The following is a 21,996-nucleotide window of genomic DNA, read 5'->3' as shown; positions in this document are numbered from 1 at the left end:
CAAAGATGACAGCAGCCCACCCTCGGCCTAGCACAGCAATGCACATTATGTGCCTTTGGGAAGGTTGTGCAACCCCTGCAGGGCAGCACAGGCAGGGCAGGGCTGAGCCGGGATTCAGACCCACAGGCACTGGTCCAGTACACATTCACTCACTCTGATACTTGGTCACCACTTTACCAGGCTCCATGGCTCATCTGAGGACAGTAAAGGGTTCTCCCTGCAGGCAGGGGGCCCAGGGAGTGGAAAAGCCCCGCATGCAGGTGAAGGGAGGCATGCCTAAAGGACGCCTGTGGGCACCAGCGCCTCAGCACACATGCTGGGACACACATGTTCACACGCATGCACGCAAGGCAGTACCTGTCACGTCCTTCTTGGGAGACTCAGCCCAGCTGGACAACCACACTTCCAGGTCCCCGAGAGAGAGCAAGGAGAAGCAGGAGAGAAAACCGTTAGGCAGGCAGGAGGGCCACCGAAGCAGTGGCTGCAGACACTGGAGGTTCAGGGCGCCCTGGGCGGAAGGCGGGGGAGGGGGAGGAATGATTTCCTGGCTGGGGATGACTGCTGGGCGTAGGCCTGTATGATTACAGAGGCTGGCTGGGATAATGAGGTGTCTGTCGAAACACAGGATCCTCTGAAGCAGACTCCTGACCCAGGCCCTCCCTGCAATGGGATTGGGCTTTAGTGTGGGCTGGAGAAGGCAGCCCCTCTGCCTCTGTAGCCATGTGGGAGGCTGGTCCCATGGGGCCTGGTGGCTCCACGGATTGTCAGAGGCCAGCAGGCTCAGCAGACCAGACCCGGGACCTCAAATGTCAGGGTAGTTTTCAAGTACATACCACATATACTATGCCTTCAAGTCTTGTTCATCTCTTGCCACAGCTGCACCCAAGGGAGAAAACACTGCCCCCTAAAGCAGTCGTTCTCGACCTCCCTGGTGCTGCGACCCTTTAATACAGTTCCTCGTGCTGTGGGGACCACCCCACACGTACCATAAATATATTTTCGCTGCTGGTTCATAACTGTAATTTTGTTCCTGTTATGAACTGGAATGAAAATATCTGAGTTTTCCGATGATCTTAAGCAACCCCTGGGAAATAGCGGGGACTGTATTCCAGGCTCGGACAAGGGTATCCTGTCCCCGCCTCTGCTTCCTCACCCGGGAAACACGGTTATGTTGTCTCTTGAGGATAAAACTGGACTGCTATGAGGGACCTGTCATCACCGGCTAGGACAGAGTAGTATACCACCAGCACTGTGATCTGTGATGGCGTACAAAGCTCCTTACCTGTTCACTGCGATGAACATTTCTAATGTGTTTCTAATGTTTTTAGCGTGTGTGTGTGTGTGTGTGTGTGTACGCATTGAGTGTGCATGCTACAGGGACAACTTTTAGTGAATTGGTCCCCTCTTCCCACTTTACGTGTGTTCCAGGGATGGAACTCGGGTTGCAGGCTGGCGCAGCAAGCACCTACACAGACTCAAAGGTCACCATGAACACCAGAGGCCACCACAGGCACTACCTGCCCATAATGGGCTATTTAGTCCTGTGACAGACTCAGGAGGTTGTCACACACCTCTGGCCTCACACTGCTAGGGAGACATTTCTCAGACGGGGAGGGGACAGAACGGAACCATGCCTGGAGCAGAGCCCTGCTGCAGGAGACAGTCGCAAGGCTAATGCTGGGCTGCATGTGTGCAGGTCCTCCCTAGGAGGACCGCCTAGCACTGGCCCTGGGGTTGGGAGGAGCCTGACTCCAGACCTCTTCACGGAAGATAATAGCAGCCAACATTGGTCCAGCACTATGGTCTACCCAGCTTTGCACTGTATACGTGACATAAGGGCTATTCAGTTACTGTTGAAGGCAAACCCACAACAGATACCGTTATCCGTCCATTTTGCAGACACACTGAAGCAGAGAGATCAAGTAGCTCACACAAGGCTACACAGCTAATACACCGCCCATCTTCTGTAGGCGCACCGATGGGGCAACCAGAGTCCAATGCCCACCACGCCTGCTCAGTAAATCTGCCCCCCCCCCCCAGAATGGGAAGCAGATATTTCAACTTTTACTGTAAACCCAAGAGTGCGTTTGTGGAGAGTTTCGAGAGGTCTCTGCAATCTGAGACCTGGGTACAGACCCAAGCCCCATCCCTTCCAGACTCCACCTCTCTCCAGGCTCCACCCTTTATGTAAGATTCTGAATCTTTTGGAACCTATTGCTTCTTTCTAAAATACGTTTCTTTCCATAACTTTATTTTTTTTTAAGATTTATTTATTTATTATATGTAAGTACACTGTAGCTGTCTTCAGACACTCCAGAAGAGGGCGCCAGATCTCGTTACGGATGGTTGTGAGCCACCATGTGGTTGCTGGGATTTGAACTCTGGACCTTCGGAAGAGCAGTCGGGTGCTCTTACCCACTGAGCTATCTCACCAGCCCCCCATAACTTTATTTTTATTTGATTCTATGTGTGGAGTGATTTGCTTGCAAATGTTTGGGCATCACTTGCATGCCTGGCGCCTGCGGAGGCCGGAAGAGATATGGGATCTCCTGAAATGGGAGTTACAGATGGTTGCGAGCCACCAGAAGGGTGCTGGGAGCCAAACCCTGCAGAAGAGCAGCCAGTGCTCCTAAGCACTGAGCCGACACTCCAGCCTCTCAGCCTACTCTTGAACTTGTAAAATTCAGGGTAAAGCGATATGATCGCCTTCTTGGCTACTGGGATGACTAAATGATACCAATAGGCAACATATGGCCATACGACATATGACATACGACAGTGCTTACTAAGGTTAACCACGGTGCTGGCAACTCTTTCTACAGTGTAGCTAGCATGAGCCCGGCTCTCAGACTCGTTCAGCTCTGAGGGCATCATGGACCGGGATGCAGGGATGGTAACTGAATGGTACATTGTGCTACATCCACCAAGAAACCCCTGCATCTCGTTTGAGACACTTCCCACCATTGCCCTCAAGTTGGGTCCATTGGAATTCGAGAGGAACAGAGGTGGGGCTGAGACCAGAGCCTCTCGCCAAGCCTGGCAGCTGGCAGGACTGTCCTCACGGAGCTGAGACAGGACAGACATGCTGAAGACCACCAAGGCTCTAAGTAGCTGCAGGCAAAAAGGGCTGAGAGCAGAGTGGGGTTGGGGTGGAGAGCTGCCCGAGTCCACGGATTTCTCCTGTTTCCCTCTGTGCTTCCCTTTGGGTTCCTCGTGAGGAATTATTTTGAGAAAGGCAAATCTCTTCCAGTGAGCCACAGAAAGGCATTGTGCCTGGATGCAAACAGCCCAGGAAAAATTATTCTGTTAGGCCAGGGGCCGGGAGGGGTGGTGGGTGGGGGTGAGGGTGGGGTGGGGGACTTATCTTAGGTGCTGGGGCCAGGTGGATTCTGGGAAGCCCATTCAGCTCTACCGTTATAGTGAAGAGCGGGTTGGGCGCGGTGAAAACTCTCAAATCCCAGCACTTGGGAGGTGGTGGCAGGAGACCAGAAGTTCAAAGCCTGCGTGGGCCACTTTGATTCTGTCTCAAAATATAAAGAGGGCTGGGAGTGTGTAGCTCCATGGTAAAGTGTTTGCCTAGCATGTTTGAGGACCTAGGGTCAATCTCCAGTGAAACACACATACACACTAAATAAATAAGTAATCCGGTGATTATAGTAAAAACAGTGACTGGGCTATCTTCCAATAGTTTTATTCACAGAAGCACAAGGTAGGCCAGATGTGGCCAGAGGATAGCCACCTGAGCTCAGACCCATGCTGCTTCAACCTCCAAAAGCAGGTATTTTCTTCCCCGTCTTGGAAAATGGAATGGACTAGAAACATGCCTGTCTTTTTAAAAAGGGATCCAATCCCTGGATTTGAAGAGCAAACCCAACCGGCTCTGGCAAGCTCTCTCCTGGGGTGGGAAGGACCCCTTCCACCTCGTTCTGATGAACAGAGGAGAGCCTCTGGCTCATACAAGCAGGCCCACAGGCCAACAGGCAGACAGGGCTGCTGTTGGCTCAGGGGCAAGAGGCAGGCACAGCCAAGAAACAGCTGTGACCAACGCAAACCAACTGCTGCGTTACCCACCCCCTTCTCTACTGACTAAGAAGCCAGAGTCCTGCAGAAAGGGGATGCAGCCTGAGAGGTGTGGGGTTGGTAGTCTGCGTGCCTGGCCTTGCTGAGAGGTAGCTCTTGGGCACAGGGCTTAATTCTCTGGGCTTCAATACTCAACACCTAACAACCACAGCATTCAGACCTACTGATCTCTACGGTGGTTCTCTGATGTCCTAGACTTTCCTGGCAGAAACTTGGTATTTGCCATAACATATGAAATTAAATGAGTACTGGAAAAAGACCATCTTTCAAAAAAAAAAAAAAAAAAAAAAAAAGGAACCATTTGAACACAGGTTTAATTTCTGGAAAACTGAGCCCCTAAAAGGAGATAGCTTTGAAGGCTGCATTATGTTTGACTATGAAACCTCTCCCCCATGTTTCTGAATTACAGGTCTGGCTACTAGCTGATGAACTTGGAGGAGGTCCTGAAGCCTTGGACCTCATGGGAGAGAGGTGGAAAGAAGTGGGACCTACCTGGAAGGAAGGAGTGGGTCACAGGCTGCAGGGCCCAACAGATACACTGTGTCCCTCGCATTCTCTCTCTCACTCTTGGGAGCTGCAGCGAGGTGAACAACTTGGCTCTGCTATGGACCCTGCTGCCAGGATATTCTAGCTCCCCACAGGTTACAACAATGTGGCTGAATTTGTTTGCCTTACTGTGACCCCGCAGAAACAGCTGAAGGAAAAAAGCTTCATTTGTATCCATGGTCCCCCCTCCTCCAGCTGTCACAGTGGGGAAGCTCAGGGCAGCATCATGAGTAAAAGCTGTTCGCAGCTGGGCGTGGTGGTGCACGCCTTTAATCCCAGCACTCGGGAGGCAGAGGCAGGCAGATTTCTGTGTTTGAAGGCCAGCCTGGTCTACAAAGTCCAGTGCTATACCGAGAAACCCTGTCACAAACAAACAAACAAACAAACAAACACAAAAACAAAAGCTGTTCGCATCATGATGGACCAAGAAACCGGAAGCCAGGGCTGAAACTATGCCCTTTAACTTTCCAAGGCTGGCTCCTGGTGGGCCACTGCAGCAGCTAGAGCTCCGCTCCACAGTCTCTCTGAACAGTTGGAGAAGCAGTCGGACCACGAGCTGCAGATTCTTGACACTGATCATGGACAGATATCCGTGACACCAAATTAAGCCCATCCTCCCTTTAAATTGTTCCGTTGGGTGTTTGCTATATCCATGAAGTGAAAAAAATGAACAGGGCATCAGGGGCTGAGATGAGCGGGGAGCAAGAGGAGCAAAGACCTAGCCTTGTGCTCACATCGCCATTTACAGTGGCTGACGTGGGACAGTTAGCAATCTGATCTTCTCCTCCTCCCGTAAGACGGTAGCGAAAAGACCCTACACGAGGCCCACATCTTCTTCAGAGGTCTGAGGCAGGGAGGAGGAGTTAGGCCTCTGGGACATGATGGGAAATAGGTAATGGCAGAAGCTGTGGATTCCGGGGTGATAGACAGACTCTTCCTCTCATCCAGGATGCCCACGTTCTTGCCACAACTGTCCCTGCTGGCCAGCAATGCCAGTGAGAATCTAGGCCCAGAGAAAAATGCAATCTCTGCAGGTGTGGCCAGACCCTGGGTCTAGTGCCCACCTGAGAGGCTGACCCTGTCTCCTGTCAGGTCCGAGTGATGAAGAGGAAGCCAGAAATGACAGGCAGGTATCCTTGAACTTCCAGAAGCTCCCACAAGCTCTGGCTAGTCTAGATGAGGAAAGGACACCCCCTCCCCCTCCCTAAGCCTAACCTTGAACAACGACAGAGTCAAGCCCCACACACCCTGATCTAGTCCTAAACCGAGTCTGCAGGATGCTTCTCTGGGAATAACTCAGTTCCACGTTCCCAACTAATGAACCTGGAGTGGACTCCGGGCCTGGCTGGAGGAACAAAAGAGGGCTGCCGACTGCCCAAACTTTGAAGGATGACAGTGAGCCAAAGGCTCAGGGGACCAGGGTGGGCCAGGTCAGCTTTCACAACTCAAAGATTCCACCAGGCCCCATGGAATGAAAAGTCTCAGTTCTCCCCCACCCTTCCCGCCTTCTGGATCTCAGGAGAAACCTCTCCCTCTTTGGGAATTCTATTGTTCATACCCGTGAGGCTTTTAAGTAACGGCTGCATCCTAATCGTCTCCCTCCTTCCCTTGCTACTATGCAAAGGGCCAATTCCTTAAAGTTTCTCAGACTCCGTTGTGCTTCTTTCTCTTTTTGACTAGGTCATCAGGAAACATGGCCACCACTTTCAGCCTGTAGGGGGCAGCTCTGAATTAAATGGTAGCAGCAGTAACTGTTTTCATGAATAGAGCACCCTGTCACACCTACTGTCTGCCAGGAACACACACAACAGCTCTTGGGTCTCCTTTCCTCCCCTCTGCACACGCCTGTCTGCCTGCCTGCCCCTCTGCTGTCTGCTGTTGAGCAGAGGCAGCTATGTGACCATGGATTCTTTGGCCTCCTGAACCTTGAACTAAAATATAAACCCTTTCTTCCTGTTTTGTTTTGTTTTCCAGCCAGGACAGGGCGGTTTCTCTGTGTAACAGCCCTGGCTGTCGTGGAACTTGCTTTGTAGACCAGACTGGTCTCAAACTCCCAGAGATCCACCTGCCTCCACCTCCCCGAAGCTAGGATTAAAGGTGTGAACCACTATACCTGGCTAAAGCTCTTTCTTTATGAATTACTCATTCTTGAGACAGAGGAGAGGGTTCACTTGGCAGAATGCTTGCCTAGTGTGTGTGAAACCCCAGCACCTCATAAACCCAGGTGTGGTGTCCTTCCGGGTAACTCCAGCCCTTGAGAGGCAGAGGCAGCAGTCTCAAGGTCATCCTTAGCTACACAGCAGTTTGGAGGCCACTCTGGGCTCCATGAGACCTTGTTTCAGGCATCCCGTTCCTATAACAGAACATGACCTAAGAAAAACTGTTTCTCAGATGGGCAGCCCAGGGCATGAACAAAAGCCATAGCTCCTCATACAAACCCACAGAGGAAAGAAACCATGGATCTTGGAAGGGTGAGGGGTTATTGCCACCACAGAAGGGTACCCCTGCATGCCCTGCATCCTCTTCCAAGCCTCTCAGGTAGGGCTGGCTTCCTAGAGGTACCCTCTGTGTAGCCTTCTGGAATCCTCTACATTGACACAAGGCTAGCTTAATGCTGTAGTGGGATTGAAATCATCCATCATTTATGAACAAGAGGGTCCCTGTTTTCATGTTTTAAATTATGTAACTGGTTTTGCCAAAGCCCTAACTGGCTGGGCTACAGGCTTCCAAGCCAAGTGGGTGAAAGTGCTTAAGGAGTTTAGTAGGGCTGAGTTACCACTGGGGACCAGAAGGACAAGACAATCCTAAGTGCCTCCAATCCCCTCTCTCTGCTATATCTTTGGCTTCCTGGTCTTATCACGCAGTCCAGAAGACCACATGGTGACTTGGAGGTGTGGGGGAGAGAGGGAGAAGGAGAGGGGGAGGGGCAGGGGGAGAGGGAGGAGAGGGAGAGGGAGAGGGAGAGAGAGCACTACTTGCTTAAGATTCAGGTAGATGGCAGCACTCCTTACTCAACCCGAGGGAGGTGGGACAAGGACAAGATTCTGAACATGTAACATACAGTTTCCTACTGAATCCTGACAGTAATCGATCTGCCTTCTGCAGAGGAGGGAACTGAGGCTCAGGGGAGTTAAGGTCCTTTCCCAAGACCCCAATGCAAGGAAGAGATGGTGTCAGAGCCCAAGCAAGCAGACCAGGAACTGGGAACAAAGGGGCCCTAATGGAGACATCATTTTCTGGTCTTCCCCTCTGGCCTTATTTATTTCTGCTGCGTTCCTCTCTGTAAAAGCAACCAGGTTCTCACATTTTGCCTGCAGCTACAAAGGTCTTCTTCCCCGAGAGTCTTGCCTTTCCCAGAATCCAGGGTACACAGGGGCAGCCCAACCTAGGGCAGGAATGTACTGAACCCTGTAGCCTGAGCCGCTGAAAGGAAAACAGGCGGACAGGCGGATTGTCTGCTCAGGTGGGGAGATGGGGGATTCCACAGCTTTTAAAGGACCAAGAAAAGGATGCCTTCCCAAGCCAGGGCTTGGACCAGGTCAGTCCAGCCTAGGGGATTCAAGGAAAGCAACCATCGGGACCACTCAGCTGTCCCGGGAAAGGGAGGGGCCTCAGCACACCAGAAGCGTTTAAAGACAGGTGGCCACATGGGGAGATGTGTGGGCAGACAGAGGAGCACTTAGTGGGGAAGTGGGTGGGCGGGGCTAAGCATCTGCTCCCAGCAGCTGCAGCTTGACCCCCATAGCCCCTTGGGTGTGGCCTCCCCCTCAGCTCTCAGGTCCTCACCTTTCCTGGAGCTCTATCGTTTGTGTGTAGCAGAGAAGAAATAAACTCAAGACTGAGAATCCTAGCATCCCAGCCCCTCCCTCCACCGGGTGGTCTGCCTTGGTGGTCCACCCCACTCACTGAGAGGTCTCCCTGAGGCTATCTACCCACATCTCTGAGCAGTCCCCACCTAGGGCACTGTGTGTGCTCACCCACAAAGAGAAGCAGCCATCCCTGAGCAGCCCCCACCTAGGGCACTGTGTGTGCTCACCCACAGAGAGAAGCAGCCATCCCTGAGCAGCCCCCACTTAGGGCACTGTGTGTGCTCACACACACAGAAGCAGCCATCCCTGAGCAGCCCGCACCTAGGGCATTGTGTGTGCTCACACACAGAGAGAAGCAGCCATCCCTGAGCAGCCCCCACCTAGGGCATTGTGTGTGCTCACACACAGAGAGAAGCAGCCATCCCTGAGCAGCCCCCACCTAGGGCATTGTGTGTGCTCACATACACACAGAGGCAGCACAGAAACAGGCCAGTGACTTCAATAAATCAGTCATCCAGCCACTTCAGGCCTATAGTCCTGGATCCACCCACTCCTTGGCTACTCCTTCAGAAGCCAAAAGGGAGGAGGGAAGGGCTGTAGGGAGGAGTCAAGGGCAGCATGCTCACTCAGGACGGACGTTCCCATCCAGGACAATCCGGAGTAGAACATCCCGTCTCTCACTCTGGACTCTGGCTATCAGATCATCAAAGAATCAACGGCCAGCTATTTAGTGAGCACGGTCCACATGCACTGCTGGGGCCCTTCTGCTGATCCAGCTCCACTGGCTATCCTCAGCACAGGAGGACACACACACAGTATGGCCACAGGAGGACACACACACAGTATGGCCACAGTGTACCCCACTGAGCGATCTTGTCTGCCCTGGAAGCCCCTGGCTTGAGGCAGTCTGGCACCCTTGGCTACCTCCCTGATTCCATCCAGGCCACCTCTACGGCGTGTCCTTCTTCTATTCTCAGGCTCACTGAGGTAGCCTGGGAGAGTTCAGTCAGGGAGTTCCCCAAAGACCTTATGGTAACAGGGCTCACAGGCTGCAGGGGCCAGGTAAGGGCTCTTATCTGCACTGAAATTGGGGATACCCATTTCTTAACCCAATATTTTTTTAATTGCTTATTTGGAAATTTCCCATAATGCACCCCAATCACATGATCACACTCATTTCCTACTCCTCCCAGGTCCATGCCCTCCACCCTTGTGACCTCCCCAAAACAAAAGAAGAAGAAAAAGGTACACTGAGTACTACCCATATTCTCGCTGGAGCATGGTCAAACTCTCAGTGGCCAGCCCCTTAAAGAAAACTGGGTTCCTCCCCACCCCTGCCAGAAGGTCCCAACTGTGAAGAGCTACATTTCAGCACCCCATCACACTTTTTAAGACTTCTCTTCAATGGCTTCCTGTCTAGACCTTTTTTTTTTTTTTTTTTTTTTTTTTTTTGGTGGAGGGAGAAGGGTTGTCTCAAAAACCTTCGGTAGAGGGCTAGCAGCAGAATATCCATTTTTTTGTTTGTTTGTTTTGTTTGTTTTGCTTTTTGACACAGGGTTTCTCTGTGTAGCCCTGGCTGTCCTGGAACTCACTTTGTAGACCAGGCTGGCCTCGAACTCAGAAATCTGCCTGTCTCTGCCTCCCGAGTGCTGGGATTAAAGGCGTGCGCCACCACGCCCGGCTCGGCTTGCATTTTTTAAAGGTTGGTTGGTCTATCTCACCTATCTTTGCCCTGTACTGTTCACTGTTTTAACCACCTCCAGAACACCCACTAGGATTATAATCTTAGCAAATATTTGGCACATGATAGATGTTGAATAAAAACATGCTAAGCTAGGCTAGATACATATTCTAGTGTTAGAACACTTGCCTAGAATGTATAAAGGCCCTGGGTTCCAATCTTAGCATACACACTCAAAGTGTTGTGTGTCTCCAGTTAGCCCTGAATTTCCTTTTGTCTTAACCCTGACTACGATTCCATCACACGGGAAACAAGTGTCCAGTTTAACCTCAGTGGATGAAAGGGGCAGGAGCCTTCTTTAGTCTTCACTCCATTGGTTTCAAGGGAACCCAAGCTCATTTGATGCCTGTGGCCCTCATCTTAATCTAGCCTAGGGATTACCAACTTGTGGGTCGAGACCCCTTTGGGGGTGTGTGTCACATACCAGAAATTTATATTACAGTTCATAACAGTAGCAAAATTGCAGTTATGAAGTAGCAATGAAAATAATTTTATGGCTGGGGGGGGAGGGGTTCACCACAACACAAGGAACTATATTAAAGGGTCACAGCATTAGGAAGGTTGAGAACCGCTGCTCTAATCCAAAATTGCCCTCCTGAGCCCCTTGCAGGCCTTCTGAGGCTGAGGAAAGACTTCCTGGGCACCAAAGTACAAAGGCAGACCCTCAGGCCCAGCAGAAAATCCCAGAAGACTGCATGGCAAAGCCTTCCAAGGGCTCAAAACAACAGTAACAACAACAACAAAGCACCCATAAGCAATATAGCCTTGTGGCAAGGTGGATGTTACAGGAAACAGTAGTCTATGAAGGTGCAAAGCGCTATGGAGACTGGTGGGATCCTGGTTCAGTCGATCCCCTCCCCCACCACAGTGTCTGCTAGAGGCCCTGGGCCTCTCCTGACTTGGCCCACCCCTGATCTGCAAGTGTTTAGACAGGTCCCCTGAGCTCACAGACTGCCACGTAAACGGTTGTGCACGCATGCACTTAAGACGCATGCACGCATCACATCACGGCTGGGGAAATCCCCACAGCTGGCTCTCTCACGTGACAAAGCTTTGTCCAGAAAGCAGCAGCCTTGTTGCCTGCAGGACAGGGGAGGGGTGGGGCTCGAGTTAACCCTTCCATACCACAGCGCAGGCTGAGCTTCCCACAGGGAGAATGGAGTGAAGTCCAGGGATTCTCTCTCAGGCACTGTGATCCTCGCTCACTGGGGACAGACTACGTCTCAGGGCCCCGCCCAGGCTTCCCTGTGCTAGCACAAGGCTGTTCTCTATCCTGTTAGTGTGCTCCCTCATCAACTCTGAGAAGTTCTGCTTCCTGGAGACTGGTCCCCAGAGGTGGGGGTCACAGGCACAGCCCCAGGGAGCATGTCTCGATGCCACATGCCTAGGTGGGGTCCCACAGCCAGGAATTCAGCCAGAATTCTTGCCCTCCTTCCATGGGTGTGAACAAATGCCTCTGAGAGACTGCTCCAGGGCCCTAACCAGAAGGCTGGAGGAGGCCCCTGGAACAGGTTTTCTCCTGTTCAGACACACTGTATCTATTAGCCAGTGTGATCTGTATCATGTCTCTCACACAGTACCCCAGGGTGAGTACTCCCAGATATGGAGAAGCCAGATGCCCAGTTTACTTTCTTTTTTTTTTTTAAAGATTTATTTATTTTTATTATATGTAAGTACACTGTAGCTGTCTTCAGACACTCCAGAAGAGGGAGTCAGATCTCATTACAAATGGTTGTGAGCCACCATGTGGTTGCTGGGATTTGAACTTCGGACCTTCAGAAGAGCAGTCGGGTGCTCTTACCTACTGAGCCATCTCACCAGCCCCCCAGTTTACTTTCTATGTTTCCTTACTGAGATACCATGTAGCCCAGGCTGGCCTCAAACTCATGACCCAGGCGTCTCAGTCCCCCAGGTAATAGGATTTTTTTTTTTAATAGCCCCACCCTGGAAGCCTAGAAACAGTATCTCTGTGTAGTCCAGACTAGCCTGAAACTCCCTAAGTAGCCGAGCATGACCTGAACTCCTGATCCTCAAATGTTCAAACTCATGGCCAGTGTGTTGACAAGTTTTTTTTTTTTTGTTTTGTTTGTTTTTGGTTTTTCGAGACAGGGTTTCTCTGTATAGCCCTGGCTGTCCTGGAACTCACTTTGTAGACCAGGCTGGCCTCGAACTCAGAAATCCGCCTGCCTCTGCCTCCCAAGTGCTGGGATTAAAGGCGTGCGCCACCACCGCCCGGCCTTGTTGACAAGTTTTTATATCAACTTGACATGAGCTGGGGTCATCTGGGAAAGAGTCTTAATTGAGAAAATATTTGACTGATGATTGATGTGGGAGATTTCAGGCCACTGTGGGTGGCGCTAACTCCTCCGCAGTAGTCCTGGATGGTATAGGAAAGCAGGCTGGCTGAGCATGAGCAACAAGCCAGTAAGCAGTGTTCTCATGCCCTCTGCTTCAGTTTCTCTGCCTCAGGTTCCTGCCCTGACTTCCCCTAGATGGCGTGTGGCCTGGGAGGTGAAAGACGGAACAAACCCTTTCCTTTCTAAGTTGCTTTCTGTTGTGGTGTTTTATCAGCAACATCACTGGACAACTTAGCTAGGGTATGTCTCAAAACACAAAATAAAGTTTTTTTAAAAAAGGTGTGTGTGTGTGTGTGTAGGAATAAACAGCTCAGTGGTAGACAACTTGCTTAGCATGCATGAGGTTTAATCCCCATGTGGTGGGTCCAATGAAAACAGTCCCCCATAAGATTATACATTTGAATGCTTGGTTCCTGTTTGGTGGACCTGTTTGGCAGAGATTAGGAGCTGTGGCCTTGTTGGAGGAGTTGTCAGTGGAGACAGGCTCAGGTTTCAACAGCCTCCTACCATCACCAGGGTGCTCTCTGTCTCCTGCACACAGATCAAGATGTGAGTTCTCAGCTGGCTGCTCCAGCCACCATGCCTGCGTTCCAGCATCACGGACTCTAACCCTATCTAACCCTATGGAACCAGAGCCGTGAGCCCAGTTAAACTCTTTCTGTTTATAACAGTGTTTGCCATAGGTGATTGTCTCACAGCAACAGAAAAGTGACACACCCTGGCACAACAAAAATAAATGAATAAAAAAAGAAAGAAACAAAACCCTTAGTAAATTAGCTGCAGGAGGGCTAGAGCCGGTGCTTGGACTGCTATGCCCCACCCACCTGTGGTATTTGTGCTGTTATGTTTATTGACACCCTGGTTGGCTTATTCTCTCATTCAAGTGGAGGTCTTGGAAGACAAAGATCTCCTCAAGTTCATCTTGCTATCCCTGGGGCTGGGACCTTGTACCCTGGCACATAATAGGTTCTCAGCTGCTTAGCAAACAAATCTATAAAACAGCCATAACCAGGGCCCAAGAGGCCATGGAGGGAAGGCCCAGACCAGCACTTTCTTGGAAACTTGCCCCCATCCATTCAGCCTTTATGGATCTTCTGTGTCTTCCAGACTGCCTCTGCTGTATACAGGGCCACTGGCCTTAAACAGAGGCAGCCCAGGTCACAGGAGTGTGGGGATGGGCTCTGAAATCAGAACCCTGGGATCAAATGTAAACAATGACTTAGGAGCCACAAGATTGATGGGGTTGGATAGGGGGCAGGGGCAACTGTGCATGGAGGGAACACGTCCCTCCCCAGCAGATCCATGCTTGTGCAAGGTCTTCATGAGGCCTTAGGAAAAGGCAGTCTTAGTCTGGCTTGTCATCTCTGCTTTACAGGGACTTTAACCCTCCTTCAGGAATGCTTATAAACTCGCTTAGACCCTGTTTAACACTCAGGGAGCCCTCTGGAATCTAGGGTGAGCAGGGGAGACCCCAGAGAGGAAGGAAAAGCTGCCCCCGGGACCACAGACTCCTAAGGCACCACACATCCAGTCAGAAACAGAGCCAAGGAAGGGATGACAGGGAACTGATGTTCCTCTGAGCCAGGAACGTGACAGGATCCTGACACGGCCCTGCTGTCTTAACACAAGACTCTTGTCTTAACGTAATTCAGTCCTTCCTTATGCCAGCTGCTTGGCTCACACGGAGACAAGATCCAAAGGGGCGAAGAAAGAGTCAGGGAGAGGCACGCTCTTCCTACAAACTTCTAAATTTCCTGAAACTTTGGAAAAACTCTTCGCCTTCACATTTCGAAACTGACCAATTATAGAAAGGCCATGAGCCAACCAAGTTCCACACGGCACATTTCTGTCTCTAAACTGAGTAACTTTAGATCAGAAAAAGGTGCAGATACAACGGGCAAGGCGCGTTTCCCTCCAGTTCTTGTTTTTCCGTTGGCTTCATCATTACTGGAAATGTTGCCCCAACATCACATGCCTATAAACCAGAAATCTGAAGTGAGCAACAAGTTGCTTTCTGGCTGAGGTCTGTGGTGGGAAGCATTTCTTTGCTGGACCACAACTTGGGTGTCTCCTTCTCCAGGACCACAGCCTCATGGCAGAGTCTCACCACTGTTTCCTGATGAGGCCAGACAGGGCCCTCAGGTGACTGATCTCCAAGGCCTCAACACTTAGGCTAATGTTTCAGGGATAATGGGTTCACAACCCTGTTTTCTGACAGCTCCTTGCAAGTCACCTCCAATTGCAAGTGTCTTCGAAGAACTGGTCCAGGCTCCTGAGCAATCCAGGGACACTCTTCCTGCTACCTTCACTGTCTATCAAACTTAGATGTGGCCATCAGTCTCCACCCAGAATGAAAGCCTGGTTTGGTTTAGGAATTCGTAGGCAGGAAGTGAGGCGAGGATCAGGAGTTCAAGGCTAGCCTTCATCATAAAGAGACTTCAATGCCAACTCGGACTACAGGAGACATCCCTCAGAATGAAACAAAGCAATCCATGGGAGCCCATGCAGAGTTAGGGGGCCTGGGCAGGGCCTGAAAATCTGCATTTTTCAATGAGCATGTTCAGAATTCTGACCGGCTTCTGCTCAGGCTGTTCTCTTCCAGCCCAGCTTCCTACTCTCCTAGCATGAGAAAGCCAGTCACAGAAAGCAGACACTGCTCAACAAGCAGGCACCAGGCCTCACAGCTACCCCGACTTCTCTCCTGAGATCCTAGGATCAGGGGAGGGCTCCTCCCTCCCACCCTGCACTGTGTGTCCAGGCCAGCTGAGCAGTGGGTGCTGCTCCCTCGGATTGGCTTGTGATCCACAATCACAATCACACAGCATGTGAGCAACATTGGCGCACTCACAGACTGCCACGCGAGCGCGGCTGGCCGTGAAGCTCCATCAATCAGTGACAGTTCCAATTAGATGGCTTTGTATTTCTGGGGTGATACGAGGCTGAGAGGCCGGTGCCACGAAGAGTCACGCTGTTTATAAAAACACAACCCTGGGTGAGATGCGCCAGAAGCTGACGTTGCCGCAACAAGACATGCTCACAAGGGACAGGCCAAAGGAGGGTGCCAGGAGGATTTTGGTCATGTTCACAAAACAGCTTGGGTCTCCTTCCACGGTGGATGAGAGGTTTACTTGGACCAGGAAGCCCTGAGCACTGGAAATTTCTTTGGTAGTGGGAAGCCTACATTCTCTAAGGCTTCCTTTCCAGCCCCATCTCGCTCACGTCTCCCCCTCCCCCTCCCCCTCCCCGGCTCCTCTCCTGCCTTCCTCTCCTTCCTAACTTCCCATCCATCTCAACCCCACGTCCTCAGTCACGCCTGTCGCTTCTCGCAGGGCACAGCTCACACGCTGAAGCTCATGTCAGCTTCAGAGGCCCTTTCTCCGGCCTCCCCTCCGTAGGTGACAGTTCTCCTATTCTCCTTGGTCTGCCTACACAAATCTCCGACAGCGTTGGAGCTGGGCCCTCTGTGGGAGGGAAGCCAATGGAGGCAAAGATGCAGAAACCAGCCCTCTGCAGGGAAGGTGACTCTGCCTTAGCACTAACTATGGGCAAAGCAGACCCCCAAGGCCTCCAGGCCCTGCTGGCTTGGCTACACTGTAGCCTTCCTCACTGAGCTCCGCCCCCTACCCCACCTCACCCCACCCTCTCCCGAGTCAGCAGGAAGCCAAGTTCTGTCCAACCTTCACCATGGACAAGTGACCACTCTTAGCTACCTCATCTATAAAAGAACGGGGACTGACAAGTTTTGTCGCTGAGTGACAAGTGCTTGCCACCAGGACTGCTGACCTGAGTTCCATTCCTAAGACAGGGGAAGGGGAAAAGCCACTTTCATCAATTATGCTCTGACCTTCACATACATGTTTTAGTGTGCACATGCACACACACACACACACACACACACACACACACACGCATGTGCATGTAAATAAGCATAAAAAATATTTTTAAAAAGTGGGCTGAGCAGTGGTGGCGCACGCCTTTAATCCCACCACTTGGGAGGCAGAGGCAGTTGGATCTCTGAGTTCAAGGACAGCCTGGTCTACAGAGTGAGTTCCAGGACAGCCAGGGCTACACAGAGAAACCCTGTCTGGAAAAAACAAAACTAAAATAAAATTAAAAAAAAGAAAGAAAGAGAGAAACCAAAAGTTGGGCCTAGCTTTTCTGGATAGATCGCTTTTTAGAGTAGCTAGTAATTATGGATAAGTCTTACTATCAGAAGAAATACGCTTTATTCAAAACTGAACTTAGGGAGTTAGAGAGATGGCTCGGTAGTTAAGGGCACTTGCTGCTCTTCTGGAGAACCTGGGTTCGATTCCTAGTACCTACAACTTCAGTTCGAGGGGACCTAACAGAAGAGTGCTTCTGATTTCTCCAGACATCGGGCATACGTGTGTTACTACCTAGACATACATGTAGGCAAAACACTGACAAATGTAATAATTTAAAAGCATAAGTAAGCAAACTAAATAAAGACTAATTTTAGCCAGGCATGTTGGCCTATGCCTCTAATCCTGTACTGGAGAGGCCAAGTTAGAAAGGCTGCCGTATGTAAGCCAGCCCCAATTAAATGTTGTCCTTAATAAGAAAAAAAAAAAAAAAAAAAAAGAAAGGCTGCCGTGAGTTCAAGGCCAGTCTGAGTTACAAAGTCAGATTCTCTCTCTCTCTCTCTCTCTCTCTCTTTTTTTTTTTTTTTTTGGTTTTTCGAGACAGGGTTTCTCTGTATAGCCCTGGCTGTCCTGGAACTCACTTTGTAGACCAGGCTGGCCTCAAACTCAGAAATCCACCTGCCTCTGCCTCCCGAGTGCTGGGATTAAAGGCGTGTGCCACCAACGCCCGGCTGAGACTGTCTCAAAAATACAAAGCAAGGGGCCAGAGAGATGGCTGGGTGGGCAAGGCACTTGCCACCAAATCTGATGACCTGGGCTTGACCCCAGGCAGGGAACCAACTGTGACATGTCACACATGCCCCTAACACACAGAAATAAATATTTCAGATATGTGCTGTCTTTATCTACTTTCAAGTATTTTATAACAGTTTATAAAATTAAAAATTAAAATTAAAAAAGTTAAAAATATAAAAAAATTTAAAGAACAATTAAAAATAAATGAACTAAAAAAACCAAAAACTAACAAACAAAACAAAGCAACAAACCCGCCCAACCTCATAGCCAGGCCTAGAGGCACAGGCCTGCCCTGGGTTACTCTAGAGGGTAGAGCACAGGGGCTTGAGAGTGGCTCCGCAGTGAAGACCCTTGCTGCTCTTGCAGGGGACCTGGGTTCCGTTCTCAGCAGCCACGCCCGGCAGCTCACGGCCACCTGTAACTACAGTTCCAAGGGTCTCTTGCACACTTTTGGCCTCTTCAGGCACCAACACGTACTTGGCATCTACTTGGTGCCCATGCTGGATGGGGGAGGAGCCTACACCAGCACCCTCTCCTATCTCTGCGGCCTCCTGCATCCCATTTCGTAGATGAAACTAAGGCACACGGACGGAAGCTAAGGACTTAGGAACATACAGCTGGCAGAACTGTGGCACAAAGCAGGCCTCCCGGTTCAGAGTGTACACTCCTTTGGGGTTCAAAAAGTGGAAATAAATACTGGGACCGAATCTTTTAACGCCCAGGTTAAAGGTAAGGTCAAGGGGCTGGTGAGATGGCTCAGTGGGTAAGAGCACCCGACTGCTCTTCCGAAGGTCCAGAGTTCAAATCCCAGCAACCACATGGTGGCTCACAACCATCCATAACAAGATCTGGCGCCCTCTTCTGGAGTGTCTGAAGACAGCTACAGTGTATTTACATATAATAAATAAATAAATCTTAAAAAAAAAATAAAAAATAAAGGTAAGGTCAACTCCTCCCTTCAAAGCCTACAATAAACAAATAAACACAAACTTGCCAATAGCAAAGCCAACTGAGCCAAGCTGAGGTTTGAATTCTATCTAGTGTGTCAGATGCCAAACCCTAAACTCTCCACTCCAACAACAACAGAACCACATCAGCGTTGATCTCATTAACTGGGCCCAATAAGACCGTTTAATGATCGTGGCGATGGAAGGCAGGCTGAGCTCACAGCTTTTCTAAGAATAAACAGGACTTCATCAGAAACATCAACACTTGCCCAAGAAAACAATCTCGCAACACTCTTGAGCAACCTCGTTTGCATTTAAACTGGAGCTTGCCGAGTTCTGAGTGGGAAGGAGCGCCAGGCCCCTCTGCCTGGCAAGTGGCACACATAGAAGCCTCCATCCCAGAGGCTCTATGGGAAACTGAGCCCCCTAGTGGCAGCTCACAGAACTTCTCAAGCATCTTTCTTGGGAGCCATAGGCAGCATGCAGCATGCAGCATGCAGCATTCCTCCGTGACCTCGCTTCGGTCCCTGCCTGGAGTTCCCGCTCTGACAGTGATGGACTGTGAGCTTGTAAGCCACATAAACCCTTTCCTCGCCGAGCCGCTTTTTATTCCGAATATTTAATCATAGCCATAGAAAGCAAACCAGGTTGTCAAGCAGCTTGACGGACATTCTCCGGCTCCCAGACTTTCTGAATCATCAAATCCACCCAGGGTTGCCGCTGTTGCTGGGACAACATCTCTCGTCTTTCCCCTCTATGCAGTTCCAATGACCAGCCAGAAAACCATCCAAATCACATCACTCTGTGCCCTTCATTGAACTCAGAGAAAGTCAACAGCCCCATGCAGTCGCAGTCTGTGCTGTAACCCCCCGCCCCCCACATCCTCTCTGCTACCCCCTTCCCTCCCTCTGCCCCCTGCCGCTCATCCTCTTCCCTGCCATAGCCTGCTTGAGCAGCTGGGCCTTCGCTTGCACTGTGCACAGCCCTGTTCCTCCACCACTCCCCTCTGTCACAGGGCGCCTTTCATAGAACAGCTCGTCACAGTGAACTTCCAAACGGCAGGCATATTTCTGCAACACCAACATGGTTACAGTGCCCGAATACAGCTGGAGTTCAGGAAGGTCATATATATAACTGATTTCCAAACAAAGATTAGTCTTGCTTGCTTAGATTTCTGAGTGTACTCTCGCTAGATAACCAAAGCCTCTTCCGGCTCTCTGCTCCCAAGTCAGAAAAGTTCCTTCTAGGTCCAATGTCCCCCCAAGCCCGGATGAGAGGCCACCTTTCCTGACTCTCACTGCATGTTCCAGGTACTCGGTCTCCAAATCACTTGCCCACCGAGCAGGGCTTGTATGGCGGCCGTGGTTTCAAGGTGGTGGGAGATAGGCAGTAAGCAAGGATGTGTACAAGGTAACTAACTGGAGTGTCAGCGACAGGGAAGGAGCAGAGATTTGAGAGGGTGAGGCTGGGTGGCTCCTCCGAGATAATAAACAACAACGAGCCAGCCAGCCACGGGGAGGAAGATAATTCCAGGTCCAAGGAACAGCAAGTACGAAAGCGGCCCAAGGAATGAGCGTGATGTCTTAGGAGCAGACGATGACCCTGCGGTTGAACAGGTTCGACCTGATGGGAATGTAGGGGCAGAGCCCGGGTCAGAAAGGCAGCGGGGGTCAATTATGTAGGGCTCTGAAGCCAGAAAAAGGAATTGTTCTTCACCGCGCGGTAGTCCCCCGGGGAAATTTCAGCAGGTTTGGAATGTACTTTACGAGTGCCCTCTAGGGGTGCTGCGGGGGAATGGCAACTACCAGAGTAAAGATGGAAGCCCTGGAGGCTTCCTGGGACCTGGGAGGCTGAGGGAGTCCCTGCGCCGTGGAAGGTAGAAGGCTGAATAAGGTGGCAGTGGGCACAGGCAGAAGTGAGTGGATCAGGAGGCCCAGCTGATAGGCAGAAGGAAGGGAGGGTAGAAGCCAAAGATGGCTTCTAGCCGTTAGGCAGACAGTACCAGGTCCTGGCAAGGAAAGATTTAGAAAGAAAAAGGAAAGATACAGAAAAAGTCCAGGCCACCCTTCTCACTGTCAAATGTCACCGGGCCTGCCCCCTCCACCAGGCTGTGTGACGCATGACACTGCTCTTCCTCTGCTCTGCACAAGCCTTGCTGCTGATATTTGGGGGGGGGGGCGGGGGGAGAGACCAGGGTCTCATCGACTACAGAAGCAGCTCGCACCTCATAGGAACAAAGGGGTTGCTTCATTCCAGAGCCCACGATGAGGAACCACAGCTTAAGAACAAAGATTCATGTTTCCCCCAAATAACGTGTTCCAAAGAGACAGCGATCTTGTTTATAGAAATAGGAGCAAAGAAAGCCATAAGGCGATATACTTTCAAATCCATCAGGTAGCAGGCAACAGCTGCATGGGGAGACGACGAGGTGCAGTGGAGGCCCTGCCGTAGCTTTCAGAAAGTACAGGACAGTATACTTAAACTTTGGTTGGCAGAAACTTGGATCCTGTTCATATATCCCAAACGATTTACCTAATGGTCCCAAAAAAATGTTAAGTCACATACAGAGGGGGGCAATAAATGGCTATGGCTATTTTATTTATTTAAAGATAAATCAAGATAATTAGGCGCTGGACTTGCACCATTCCAACTCTCTACACCATTGCTGCTCTCATCAGCCCACAGATCAATCTTTGCCACCCACCATAGCTTCTTTCTAGGACTACGAGCGCTAGTTCAGAGTCTCATGTAACCAAGGCTGGTTATTATATGCCCAAGGATGCCCTTGAACTTCTGATCCCCCTGCCTAGAGCTCCTGAGTGGCCAGGCTGCAGGCACAGACTGCCAAACTGGGTTTATTCGGTCCTGAGGATTACAGCCTAAGGGTTCATACATGCTAAATAAGCACTCTGACCTGAGCCCTGCTTTAGCAGTTCTGAGCAGGGCACAGCGACAGGTACCCGCTCACCTGAGTACGAGGCAGGAAACCTGGACCCTATGACCAGACCACTTCTAGAAAAGTGTCCTTGGTCCCAGCATCAGCCAGGGTTTCCTGTGAAGGAGCCGAGTTTTCTGGAACTAGGCCGGAAAGCAGACATGAAACAGGATTCCACCTCCCCAGTGTGAGCAACCCTGGGCAGCTTCACTGTGCAGTGGGTGTGAGCCCTAAACCTGGACTCTGACTCTGCGTGTGCCCGGGAACAGTCAGTGATTTCTCCTTGTAGTGTGGCAGAGCAGAACATGAAGAAACATGTGATGAACATGTGATGAACATGTGATGAACATGTGATGAACATGTGAAGAACATGTGAACATGAGTACCAGGAGCTAACACTTCAGGAAAGCCTTCTCTGCTGCCGAGAATGATCTAGCCACACTCAGACACTAACCTATCTAGTCTTCATTACTGCGATGGAGGTGTGTGCTAGCGTTCTCCAGAGGAACAGGCCAACATGATGTGCACATAGAGGGGAAAAAAAGGATTTATTTTAGAAATTGGCTCACGTGACTGTGGAGACTTGGTGAGCACAAAGTCTGATGAGAGAGCAGGCAGGAGCCTGGGAAGGAGCAGCAGCCAAGTCCAAAGGCAAGCTATGGCAGATCTCCTTGATGGTGTGT

General features: G+C 50.7%; 1 protein-coding gene across 7 annotated transcripts in view; it reads right to left on the bottom strand.

The window, feature by feature from the left end:
• Positions 1 to 21,996, bottom strand: part of Sh3pxd2a (SH3 and PX domains 2A) — a 202,969-nt gene that overhangs the window by 60,339 nt on the left and 120,634 nt on the right. For 3 of the 7 annotated variants that reach the window (XM_029472597.2, XM_021151843.3, XM_085833854.1), the window contains one exon: positions 358 to 402. The exons of the other annotated variants lie outside the window; for them this stretch is intronic. In XM_029472597.2, coding sequence (XP_029328457.1) covers positions 358 to 402 — 45 coding nt within the window. The remainder of the gene's footprint in view (positions 1 to 357; positions 403 to 21,996) is intronic. 7 annotated transcript variants of the gene reach the window in all.

The sequence above is a fragment of the Mus caroli genome, unplaced genomic scaffold (assembly GCF_978045245.1).
Source record: "Mus caroli unplaced genomic scaffold, Mus_caroli_1 scaffold_20, whole genome shotgun sequence".
Classification (NCBI taxonomy): Eukaryota; Metazoa; Chordata; class Mammalia; order Rodentia; family Muridae; genus Mus; species Mus caroli.
The sequence above is the reverse complement of the archived record's forward strand: the minus strand, read 5'-3'. Positions and strand labels throughout refer to the sequence as shown.